This window comes from Brachypodium distachyon, chromosome 4 (genome assembly GCF_000005505.3).
Source record: "Brachypodium distachyon strain Bd21 chromosome 4, Brachypodium_distachyon_v3.0, whole genome shotgun sequence".
Classification (NCBI taxonomy): domain Eukaryota; kingdom Viridiplantae; phylum Streptophyta; class Magnoliopsida; order Poales; family Poaceae; genus Brachypodium; species Brachypodium distachyon.
In genome coordinates this window covers 42682689-42696121 of record NC_016134.3, presented here as the reverse complement: position 1 = coordinate 42696121, position 13433 = coordinate 42682689, and the positions used below count along the sequence as shown (strand labels likewise).

General features: G+C 40.8%; 1 protein-coding gene across 1 annotated transcript; it reads left to right on the top strand.

Moving 5' to 3' along the window:
- Window positions 1–611: 611 nt before the first annotated feature.
- Window positions 612–2763, top strand: LOC100835355. The gene is made up of 3 exons (XM_003576777.2): window positions 612–1286; window positions 1487–1713; window positions 1976–2763. Exons 1-3 carry the CDS (start codon window positions 692–694, stop codon window positions 2561–2563), a joined length of 1410 nt encoding a protein of 469 aa, XP_003576825.1. The 5' UTR covers window positions 612–691; the 3' UTR covers window positions 2564–2763.
- Window positions 2764–13433: the final 10670 nt, after the last annotated feature.

Here is a 13433-nt window from a genome sequence, read left to right as displayed (position 1 = left end):
CAGAAAGTACTTCAAATATTATGTTTACTTTGACAAAAGAAAACTCCATAGCAATTTATGTTGTATTCGCTCTCAAAACTAGTTGCTTATTGTTATGATTTGAATCACATAAATACAAATATAATAATTCTTAATAAAAAGCCTTGGTAAAGAAAAAAAAATGAAACCAGCTCTGCTGCCTTACTAAGGTTTGCTCCATACGAGAAAAAAAAAGATTTCAGACCTGAGCTTGGAGAACATGCTGGTTTCTATTAATAGAAATAGAGATGGAGAACCTCTCTTTTTTTTAAAGAAAAAAAAACTTTTTCGTTTCTTTTACATTTTTTAAGTATAATAACTTCGTTTTGTTTACGTTTTTTAGGGGAAAGAACAGACTTTATTCGTTCAGGGCATGTATAAAGAGAAACACGACTTCGTTTTGTCCGACATCTACGGTGTGTCGGTGTGGCCGTGTGGGCATCCTCAATTTTATTTCTTTTGCCCAATAAACGCTCCGGCCCGTAAACGAAGCCGGACTCGGACTCGTCTGGTTTCGTTCCGGGGCATATAAAAGGCAACACCAACCTATTTTCAAAAGAAAAATAAAATCCAACACCCAGGGTTTCGTTTCCTCCGCGGAAAACAATCCTCGATCTAGGGTTTCTTCGCCCCACGCCGCACACCTCCACGGGCGTAAGTGGCTGCGTCGGCGATGGCGTCGGCGTCGAAGCCGATCAACCTTGCCCACGGCGCCCTGGAGATACAGATGGATGGATTGGGTGGTTGGGCGAAAGCAGGGGAGGAGTTTGGAAAGAGCCCCGAGATGCAGGCGCTTCAGAAGCTAAGGGCTGAGGCCGAGATGAAGAGGAGTGGACAAGTCAAGATCGGTATGCCGACGGCTGAAGCTGCTGCCGCGAAGATAGTTAAGGGGAGGGCAGCGAGAAAGGCAGCCAAGATAAATAGGGCGAAATCTGAAGGTGTAAACTTTATGGATGCTAAATATGCTGCGATGAAAGCGAGGAGTGAGGCTTTTGAAGCAGCCAAGATTGCCAAGGCGAGGGCCGAAGAGGCTGAAGAGGCTGCCAAGATGGCCAAGGCGAAGGCCGAAGCGGCTGAAGAAGCTGCCAAGATAGCCAAGGTGAAGGCAGAGGAGGCTGCCAAGGCGAAAGAAATTGCAGATGAGGCGGCGCGGCTCAAGGACAAGGAAACGGAATGGGCACAATCAGAGGCAGAATTGTTTGCCTCCAAATTCCGCCGTTACTGGAACGAATTATTCGCCCGCAATGGCACCACCTTCCATCAAACCAGTAAAGTCTCCACCTCCCGCAATCAATCACTTCTAGATCCTAATTACTTTTGCTTACTTATTTGTCTTATTTATCTGTACGTTTTCCTCTGTCATTTTAATGGCACTTGAACAACCAGTTTGTTATTGCAGCATATATGAATGCGTGGAAATTAGTATCCTGCAACTAACTTACATTATTGTTAATTGCATCTGATGCAGCATCTATCCCTGCCATGTGTTACACATACCCTACTCCAGACGATGAGTACAACACCACGACCTTGGAAACACTACAGATCATTTCAGTCAAAGTCGCATCAATTAAAGACAGTCTACATTGGCCGCTGCAAGTGTTTGGCATCGTTGCTGCAAGGGATGTTTTGGATCACAAGCGCAACATTATTTTCCAGCGTTCAAGAAATAACTGCCAAACCATCTCCCAGGATGTTCGTATATTAAATAGTCACCCTCTTTTCTTTCTTGGTCTTGTCTAACATCTTTGCATTTATATATATGCAACATTTTCTGCATTTGCTACAGTCAGAGTTAGTAAATCAAGTCATTATCGTTAAGGTTCTTTTTCCTGTCATGTTTGTTCCTACGTATCTATATTCTAATGATAGATTAGATTGGTTGCATCCCACTGGACGCAGTGTTATTATTGATGAACATAAAATTATTATTTACTTGAATAATTGTTGTGTGCAGGATCCCTACCTAGCATTGACAGGTCCTAGCCGTGCGGTTGCTGTGTCGGTGGATCCTTCGCATGTTGAGGTTTCGCTCAAAGTGAAGGGCACCACTAAATCCGAAGATAAAGATTTAAGCGAGCTAGTGTTGCTCTTAAGATCTGGATGCCGACTTAGTGGTGTTTACCCTAGCAGGCTTAGCGCTCTGGAATTTAAATTCGGCCCCATTCAGAACTCTGTGGAGGCAACGATCCAAATTAAAGTCTCTGTGGGGTCGTGGCCAGATGGTTTTCGCGGCGTATTCAGCGCGGTCACCTCTGGCAATTATGATTGGAAAGTCAAGTTACTTGATTTTGGAGATGATGGGTTGCCTGTCGATGCTGATGGCATGATCAAGCTCTCACGCAGTGTGGTTTCTGTTGGTCTTTATGATGAGATACTGAAAGTTTCTGTCGTGGCATGCCCTGTTGAAGAGGAACAAGTTGGTGAGATTAGCGAGATAGCTTTAAAACCTGACAGTGCTGGTATCAGCGCCCCAGGTGTTGAGCTGAAGGTTGCTTCGTGTAGTATGGAAGTTAGTGTTGCTTGGTCCCTTTTCTGTTGTTGATCCTTACCTAAAGGAAGGCTGATGTTAACAGCAGCTCCTAGCTCGTTTGATCCGTTGTACTTATGTTATGCTGTAATGGTAGCCGTTGTTTAAGTGGTGTATGGTACGGGTATTTCGTACTTGCCAACTAATGATGGTACTAAAATATTATCGCATCGTTGACGTGTATGAATTATCATGATCTCCTTCTCTCTTGTTAATACTGCTACACGATTCCATTTGCTTGTGTTTGGTGTCTTACAACATAGCAATACAAGTGCAAGAAAATAATATTACTCCATCTTTAAAGAAAATAAGGACATATACAGTCATGAACCACGTTTTCCTATTGTACTGCATTTTTTTATTTTACTTATTGATTTTTCTATTCTGCTTATCGAGCTCTCACTCAAATTCATGAAGCAATGCTTCATGCAGTCTTTTAAATCAACAAAGTAGGAATTTAAACTTGAATTTGTGCTAAGCTAACCACTATCACCATTTGTCCTGTTGAATGAAGCTGTGTCACTGTACAGACTCTCCTGGACGTCTTATGTGTGCCTGGCATTGTCCATTTTAGAACAACAGGAAGCTGAGATGGTTCAATGTCGTTTGGCGATGTTGGTGTACTCAATGTAGTTGCTTACACAGGTGTTTGGACATGGAAAGTGCCTTCCTACTGTAACTAGTTTCCATTACCATTTTCGTGATGGTGGTGTGTGCAGATATAGATCAAAGCAACTCGAATCTGGTCCTATGTGAATCCAGTAATATATCTATTAATAAAGTTAACTAAAAAGATCCCGCAAAAAAAAGTAAACTAAAAAGAGAGTAAATCAAGCTAATAGTTCTAGTTCTGAAGATAATGTGGAGCTTAAACTGAGTACGATACGCTAAGAAAAGGGGTCCGGCCAGTAGAACGTAAAAACATGACAGGATATGTACTGCTACCGGGCATGGTGTGCTACTGTTAGGGAGCAATCAAGATCGGCCGATCAAAATCCAATGGATAGGATTTAGAGCATTTGACAGTTTTAGTTTTTCGTTGAGGCCCTAATTTTTTTGGAAGTAACCTTGTATTTCAATCCTCTCTCTAGTCATTTTTCATTTACATCTTTCGGCTATGTCAAAATTAATCAACCTTCACTCCTCTCCCTATACATTTTTTTCATTTACATCCTTCAGACATGTCAAAATCCATGGCAACCTAGGTACATATGATATTTTATTGATTTCATTTGCTATCTGATGGATGTTTCATTCAATTTTTCACAAAAAATTAGGTCATTTGGTCGTGCGTCATGCGCTTCCCCTCCGATTCCACGCTCGCTAACGAAAGCGCCTCATCCCACTCACGAAAACCCACCTATCTCCAGCCAAAAGAAACCATCATCACGATCTCCACCACTGCCCCGTATGGTGATCTCTCTGCCCCAACCCCTCCAATCTCCTGATCCACCTCGTGTCAGGAACCAAGATGCATGTTCAATTAACGTTGTTGGTCTTTAGTTAGCAGCAGCCTGAGTCACTTACAAGTCCGAACTGGTATCTTTCAAGCTCAGCCGTCCAATATTTCATTCGACGCCTGACTTTCAATTACCGCTGCTGGAAACTACTATTACCGTCACATTTTGCCGATTTCTACTTTACGTATGTTATTTTATCTTTCTCTTCTTTCTTTGGCTGATATATAAAGCTCGTGTAATCGCTGGAGGAAAGCATCGATCCTCTTGGTGTAAACCCTAGCTGCCGCAGTGCGAGCTAAGATATAATCCCCAAAATACCAAAAACATCATAAATTCCCCAAAAATAGCCGAATTACTGAGCTTGTTCTGTTGCTTTTGCTATTGCTATTGCTCTTGCTTTGTTAGATTACAGAGCTTGAAAGTGGTATCAAGCCACACAAGGCCTTAGATCTTTTCTTGAGGTAGTTGTGAGGTTTTGGAGTTCTTTCTCATGTAAAATTCTGGAACCAGTTCTATCCAGGAAAAATTTAAGGGTTTTGGTTGGTGTGACAGAACTTCAGGTTGATCTAGCTCATTGCTATTTCTCCCTCATATGCTTGATGGCAACTGTGGGGTTGGGGACTGGATGCCGCACCTCAGCCGATGGGGGGGGGGGGGGGGTGTGTTGGCCCAGCCCGAACTGGTCAGAAGGATCTAGACGAAAATCCAGTGGTTCTGAGTATGCATGATAAACAGTCCAAATACAGGATGTGGGCACAAGGGATTGTGCAAAATCCATGTTCGTAAACGGGGTGCTTTTTTCCTCGTGGGGTGGGACGATGAAGGGCAATGACGAAGGGGGCGTGGGCACATACCAGAAGGACAAAGAGAAGGGCGGACTTGACCTGTATATAGTATAATATACTAGCAAAATGTCTATGCATTGCTACGGAACAAATTTGTGAAAATAGTATATCATTTAATGCTCATATTTCTCTTTTTGTAAATTATAAAAATATATGTGCATGCGTACTTCTCCGTAGATTATTTGTCAAAATGTTCAGGTAGTTCGTGAAAGCATCCATGGAGCGTGCGTGATACTCCCATTTTCCCTGACTATACAAACCTCTGATTTCTCCTATGTTCACGAAGGAGTACCTGATTGAAATGCTGAAATTCGCCCACCCATTTTCTCTGACTATACAAACCTCTGATTTCTACTCCTTCATCTTTCTTGTGTGTTCATGAACATGCAAGTTTCAGAATTTTGAATTGAAGAAAACTGGAGGAAAACAATGCATAACTGTAAGAAGAATACATCAGATGCAGAAGACTGCTAGTAAACATTGGCTGACTATGAGCATCACAAAGAACAAACTGCACATGTTCCTGATCCTTAGCCAGAAAGACAAAGAGCACCCGAGGGATACTTACTACCTCTTCGTCTAATCTATATAATCTATAAAAAAGTTGATCCTCACTAATTGCAATTAATGTTTGCAAGCTTCACAATGCAAGGTGTACATATCACCATTCACATCATGCACATCATGAGCATGCAAGATCTCTTGACGAAGTTTTACTTTCGGTTTCTATGTAGTTGTTAATGTTCATGTACATCAAAATTACTTCTATTGTTTTGTTGCATATGTATTATGAATGATAAAGTCGTTATGTTCTACAATATTCATACTTCTTTTGCACTGAATCATATTATTATCAGTTGTCAATAACATCATATCCAGGCGTGCATATAAAATTTTCCGTGGCAACGCGCGGGGAATCACCTAATATATTCTAACAACTCATAATTGTACAGTACAACCCTATGGCTCCAAATATACTTAATGGACGAAAACAGTTATGAGAGAAAATAAATTAAAATCTCACTTGAGGACTACTAAAAATCCATATGTTTACTCTACTTGCCTATAGTGGTATATATCAGCGAGGTGACCTAATCATAGATGATAGATGACATTGCCTTCAATTCTCAGTTCTTCGTGTTGATGAGGTACACAAGATAACCTAAATGCTGGAAGCATGGGAAACTACATACACAAATTTGCAATGCCTGTCACGCGCAAGGGCTGTGAATTCTGATGACCAATCATTATAATGAAGTTGGATCAAGCATCCAAAGCAAAGCCCAAGGGTATACTATTACCTACACAAATGTATTTTTTGTGATAAATAAATATGTAGCTGATATGCAGTTCACAAAACAAAAGGTTGATGATATTCAGTTACATTACAGTCACTGTGTTAAAGACACATTACTGATTTTTGTGAACCTTGTGGGGAAGAGGACCGATTAAGGCTCCCTTCTTTTCGGCTTTCAGGACGAGCTTCTTTGGTTTGCTGCTCTCTCATAGCTTCTTGAAAAAGCCGCATGTCAAATTTTGCTAGGTTTCCTCAAGAAGCCTAGCAGCCGCCCTCCGACCAAGAGCCCTCACCTGCAGATCTAGCATTCCCCCCAATAGCGCCCTCAAGGGGATATATAACGACTCTGTCAGCGCCGTCGCCCGCCAGTTCGAGGACTTTGGGTTTCATCCGGGAACCTAGAACACGGGGGTGGTGTTTAACAGTAATGATTATATGAATAGGAGTTGATCAATTTTGTTCATAGCATAGGTTTATAATTATTTATATTTTCATTTCTTGCAATAAAAATGTATCACATGTTTTTGTGTTGAGACAATTAATAATCAAATAGAACAAACATTTATTATCTATATATAAAGTAAATCCAAATAATTTAAAGCAAGGAGTGATAGTGCGTGCACAAATTATATCTATTTAAGGCAACTAGAAACGTCTTCATAGAGTTGTATTTATCTTTAGTACTCCCTCCGTCCCATATTACGTGCCGAAATATTACATGTATCTAGACGTATTTTAGTATATAGATACGTCCATATTTAGACAAATTTGAGTCACTTAATCTGAGATGGAGGGCTTATTCTTTATAGCATGACAATATTCGATTTTAGTAATTAACTACACCTACACCCTAATTTTTTTCAAGACCACACGTTAGGTTTTTGTAAATCAGTGAAATATTATGCGTTGTATTTATCGTTAGCTGCCATGCTCATCCATCAAATCAGCGAAATATTTTTAAACAGTGGAAACTACACTCAGAGTGAGACGTGATCCTGAGCTTCCAGTTATACCGAACATTCAAATAGAAGGATTTAATTGTTTGAAATGCATTTCCAATATCAATATGCACATGCCAATTTCTTCCGATGGAATTTTGGATTAGTAGTGCTGGAAGAAAATAGTGAATAAAACTTGGCCCGCTTTATAGGTTGCAGGGGGTATATCAAAGTGATCAGTGGAAAGGGTAAATTAATTTGATACTCCTCTTTAGTTCTCACAAGAGACAAGAGTCGTGCCCAAAGAAAGCTTTGGCACCCGGTGATGATCCCATGCCTGCTGTTGCAGGCCCGCTTTATACGTTGAGATCGCTATATACACAGAGAGAAAAGAAAAGAGAACTACTTTTGGTCACTCAACTGTTGTCAAAGTTTAAGCACGTTGGTCTCCCTTTCCAAGTAAAAGTCATTTGACCGCAAATGGTTGTCCAGTTAGTCAGCTAAAAACAATTTGAAATGCGGTAGCGAGAAATTGCGAAAACATTTTTTTAAGGATTGTTAGTATTTTAGGAATTTAAAATGCACACAAATCGATCGATCAGGAAATATGCTCTGGTAATATAAACCATGTAAGTCGGAAAAATATCTAGGAAAGAGTATTATTTTATTTAAATTTCCCACAGTTCATTTGTCTAATTTCTCATTCTTTTTCAGTTTATTTTTAAGAAACACTGAAAATGAATGGGGAAATTTCCTTGTAAGTGTTCTTTTAAAAAAGCTGTTGTGCCCCGTAGTAAAAGAATCTAGATTCCTAAAAACATTTACTGACAAAAAAAAGAGAGAAACATTAGGAGTGCGTGTGTGTCTTTACCGGTTAGCTGCTACAGTAGGATTTTAGAAAGGGGTCTGTCGTGACCGGCTAATCAGCGAGGACATTCGTGTAGCGGCCGATTGGGGGAGAGACCCAGATGGGAGAAGTAGGGCATGGAGTTTAGGGAGGAAAACCCCTCGGCGGCTCCGCCTTCCTCCCGGATGGGTCCTTCAGTTGATGTTGATCATCATGTGCCGACCGTCTTTGCTGCTTTCCTCACCAGGTGTCAGGAAATTCGAGACGCTGGTACTCATCAGCAACTTTAAGATGATCTGGTGGAGCATTTGTGGAGGCTCAGAGGAAACATCTAGTTTTTCTTATTTGTTTGACTGAATTTGCTTGAATTGTGATTCAAAACTTGTTAAATAATGTGCTTGTTTCAATTTCAATTTGCATTATTCGCCTGCAATGGCAGTATGGCACCACCTTCCATCAAACCAGTAAAGTCTCCACCTCCCGCAATCAATCACTTCTAGCTCCTAATTACTTTTGCTTACTTATTTGACTTGTTATCCATCTGTACATTTTGTGCTGTCAATCGTACAACCAGTTTGTTATTGCAGCATATATGAATGTTTATAAATTAATTGATCAGTTTGTTATTGCAGCATATATGAATGCGTGGAAATTAGTATCCTGCAGATGCAGCATCTATCCCTGCCATGTGTTACACATACCCTACTCCAGACGATGAGTACAACACCACGACCATGGAAACACTACAGATCATTTCAGTCAAAGTCGCATCAATTAAAGACAGTCTACACTGGCCGCTGCAAGTGTTTGGCATCGTTGCTGCAAGGGATGTTTTGGATCACAAGCGCAACATTATTTTCCAGCGTTCAAGAAATAACTGCCAAACCATCTCCCAGGATGTTCGTATATTAAATAGTCACCCTCTTTTCTTTCTTGGTCTTGTCTACCGTCAGAGTTAGTAAATCAAGTCATTATCGTTAAGGTCCTTTTTCCTGTCATGTTTGTTCCTACGTATCTATATAGTAATGATATATTAGATTGGTTACATCCCACTGGACGCAGTGTTATTATTGATGAACAGAACATTATTATTTACTTGAATAATTGTTGTGTGCAGGATCCCTACCTAGCATTGACAGGTCCTAGTCGTGCGGTTGCTGTGTCGGTGGATCCTTCGCATGTTGAGGTTTCGCTCAAAGTGAAGGGCACCACTAAATCCGAAGAAAAAGATTTAAGCGAGCTAGTGTTGCTCCTCAGATCTGGATGCCGACTTAGTGGTGTTTACCCTAGCAGGCTTAGCGGAGCGCTCTGGAATTTAAATTCGGCCCCATTCAGAACTCTGTGGAGGCAACGATCCAAATTAAAGTCTCTGTGGGGTCGTGGTCAGATGGTTTTCGAGGCGTATTCAGCACGGTCACCTCTGGCAATGATGATTGGAAAGTCAAGTTACTTGATTTTAGAGATGATGGGTTGCCTGTTGATGCTGATGGCAAGATCAAGCTGTTACGCAGTGTGGTTTCAGTTGGTCTTGGGGAGATGCTGAAAGTTTCTGTCATGGCATGCCGTATCCACGAGGAACAAGTTTGTGAGATTAGCGAGACAACTTTAAAACCTGAGAGGGCTGGCATCAGCACCCAAGGTGTTGAGCTGAAGGTTGCCTCCTGTAAAATGGAAGTTAGTGTTGCCTGGTCCAGTTTCAGTCTTTGGGGCTAACAGGAGCTCGTAACTCATTTGATCCGCCGTACTTATGTTATGCTGTAATGGTAGCTGTTGCTTAGGTGAAGGAAAGCTGATGCTAACAGGAGCGCTTAACTCATTTGATTTGCTGTACTCATGCGATGTTCTAATTGTAGCCGTTGGTATATGGTAAGTGGTATTTTGTATTGTCAGCTAATGATGGTACTAAAATATAAAGTATGGGGTAGTATTTTTGTAGCATCGTTGTGCGTACGAAGAAAGTAAATCATGATGTCCTTCCCTCTTGTTAATGCTGCTATTATGTATGTGTCGACCATGTCATTTTTGTTTAGGGGCATGAACTGAAGTGATGTACTAATTGTTTATCAGAGCTGGCACTGCCGAAGCAACTACATCAACTGGCACGGTCAAAGCCGTTGTTGAAGTGCAGCCTCCATCTCATCTCGTGTCTTGGCATTGCAAATAATCCTCCTATGTTTGGTGGCCTAATCACTGAACTGCACCTTTTTTCAAGTGGAAAACAGGACAACACGAAAAAATGACTCGATTGGACGCTACATAAACCACCCGGACCAGTGGAAACTACCCCGTACTGGTGCATCGGACTAAACTTAGTCCAACATGACTTTTCCATATTGCTTTCGGGCTGTGAAAACATATGTAACATTGATTTATGTACGAAATATAGTCAAAAAATTTCATCATACCATTTTTACCCGGACTCGATTGATTTATGAACGATACACATGTTTTCGTAGTCCGAAAGCAATATGGAAAAGTCATGTTGAACTGTTGTCGACTGTACTTATGATATTGGTAATGTTCCTAGTTCTATACATCAGCTTTATAATTGGATAGAGGGTCTTAATGTTAAAACTAGGAAATTATTGGACAGTTTGGAAAACAAGAAATTTACAGGTATCCTAGTGATCCTTCCGATACTGTGTTTTCTTTGTGTTACTGGATCTCTTACTGAGCTGGTCTTCAGAGGGCTGATCTGAGAGACAACATGGTATTAGGGGAGAAGGCGCTGAAGATTGTGATGCCCGTAGTCATGCACCGGAGACATGGCCGGGGGCTGCATATGCAACGTCTGACTAATTGATGACAAGGGTGCTGTCGTATTGTGTTTGGTTTCATTCTGCTCTAGCTGGTAGCTGGTCTTTGGAGCATAGACTCTGCAGTCTTTTATATTCTGTAATGGTTGAAGTTTTGAAAGCTTCTGGCTGTATGCTGGGCTTTCAGTTTTGGTTGTTATGTTTGAGACTTCGAACTTTGACAGACATCTGACCTTGTAGTCCGGTTTGTTTGAGACTTACATTTTTGACAGACATCTGACCTTGTAGTCCGGTTTTAGTAATGAAATCGGGAGCGCTCCAAAAGCTCAATTTCGGACAGTATTAGCATTTAAAACTTGGTCTTCATCTTCTACACAATCATCCCAGATTAATTCCCAGCCAGCTTAAGACTGATAACGATCTCCAGTTCCCCACCAACCCACTCGTAAGTTGTAACGATAGACTATGGCAGCCGAAAGTACTGACAAGATGAAGGGAGCGGGATCTGTCAGCATCACGACTTTGTGGAGGATCTGGACGGTGCAACTCACTGGTAGTACCTATCTGGATGCTTGCCGGCAACAAATTAAGCTTGAGCCGGTTGCTCTTAACAACTGAGGTGTCTTGTTTGGCAGTAGTGTATTTTTTAATCACTACTTCCTCCGATTCTAAATTGTTGTCGAAATATTACATGTATCTAGACGCTTTTTAAGAATAGGTACATCCATATTTGGACAAATTTGAGTCAAGAATTTAGGATCAGAGGAAGTAGTTTATTGATATTTGAGGGTATTGGATATTTGGATATTTACCCAACCCAATGCACTAAAAAAACTCCATCTCAAAACACTAGTATAAGAAGTGTTTTTAATTGATATAAACATGATGTGTTTTGTGGAAGAAATTAATCCGCTCTAATCTCTCCATACCAAACAATCATTTAGGGTTTCTACTGTTTTCCAATTTGAAGTGAATAATATCCTAGAAAACACTAAAAACACTAGTGCCAAACATGGCATGAGAGTTCCTGAGTGAAGTGTAGCAGCATTGCAACAGCATGACGAGTGTATAATTGTTTCTGGGAAAAATTGACCGGGTTTTCTGGGCATTTCTTTTTTGTTTTAGGTTAGTTTCCCTCTGTTCTTTTGATTTGGCTGGTATGATTCGAGCCGGTCATTGAGACGATTTTCAATATGGCATATAGTAGTATTTATAAGTGTGGGTCTGATGAGAAAAGAAATATACTTCAGCATGCATGTCTAATAACTACTCACTCCTTCCAAGTTCCAAATCTACATAAGGCTCACACGAAATTTGATATCAAATTTTTGACCAATTATTATACTAGTACTATGGGTTTATTACGATGCAAAATTGACACTATTAGTTTCCTACTGAAAAATATTTCCTAATAGTAAATATATATGTCAAAATTATTATTTGTATAACAGTTAGGTATATTTGGTATAGAAAATCCTTGTCTGTCTTGTATATTCAGACGAAGGGAGTAAAACTAGCTTGGATGCCCAAAGAGAACCTTGGGTAAAACGTACGTTACATGTATATAAAAGAAGTGTATGCCAAAACTCCTCTAGTATCGAACAGATGTATATATGCCGGCCAGCCGGCGTGGTTGACCAGCTGATCATCGGTGGCACCGCGAGATTGGAAGTAGAATTACTCCATGTTATTACAATTACAATCACAATGCACGTGCTGATGCAGCACAGACAAAGACGGCTTGACGCATTAAGGCATACCACACGGAGGATCGTTAGGATATCTCCTAGTTCCACTTGTTTAGATACCAACAATTATACCAGCTGCTAGCCTTGTGTTGCACGATCGAATACTAATTAATCTGTACTAAAAAAAATCTGCACACTCTGAGGTGCTAGCTGTTTGTTTCTTTACTGATATCAATCTGAGACCGGCAGCTAGGTAGCTCTGTCTAACGACTGTTAATGCTGCTTAATTATTTGGTGTTGTCTCTTTACAGCTTTCTACTACAAGCAAGAACATGCTATATAAGCAGGGTTCCTCCACGGCCCCGATTTATGAGGGGCGCCAACATCTTGAGTACGCGGCCACTTCCTGGTGGGTGCATACACACATGCATGCAATGCTCATTTCTTTATAATAGCTTTTTAGAACTTCCGAGCGGCATGTACTGACGACTCCGGTCGTTTTCGTTGTAGATATATTCAACGGCTGGCGGGGAAATCGGCCAACTTCGCGCGCGAGAAAGCAGTTCATCTCGACCGGGCATGCAGATTCTGACGGGAAACACAAGAGGCAATTCTTAATCTTCATTACTGAATCCTGGTGTACTAGCTATGAAAAATTACCCCTACACGCGGCAATGGGTTCATTCTATTGTAATCGTTGTTCTCATATGTAGGCTGTAGCATTGTGTCTAGATTCTACTCCCTCCGTTCCTAAATATTTGTCGCTGTTTTAGTGCAAGCTTGAACTAGAACAATGACAAGTATTTAGGAACGGATGTAGTATTAAATTTGACCATTTTTATTGGGTTCATGTGAACCCAATGCTAAGACTGCAGCTCTGCCTGACACGTCCCTTTCGTCTGTGCCAACCAAGGAAACGTACGTGCGTCAAGCTTGTAAAGACCTTTCTCTCGAGTAGTATTTCATATTTATTTCAATTTTCCCTCATATATTCTTACAAGAGAACAGGAAATACAGTAATATTTCTTGCCAGACCATATCGGATTATATGTAC

Bases quoted from the DNA above. Each gene is read 5' to 3' on its own strand.
- LOC100835355 (XM_003576777.2), top strand. From the start codon at position 692: ATGGCGTCGGCGTCGAAGCCGATCAACCTTGCCCACGGCGCCCTGGAG. The intron at 1,287-1,486 runs GTAAAGTCTCCA...CATCTGATGCAG, and splicing joins CACCACCTTCCATCAAACCA to CATCTATCCCTGCCATGTGT. The intron at 1,714-1,975 runs GTTCGTATATTA...TGTTGTGTGCAG, and splicing joins GCCAAACCATCTCCCAGGAT to GATCCCTACCTAGCATTGAC.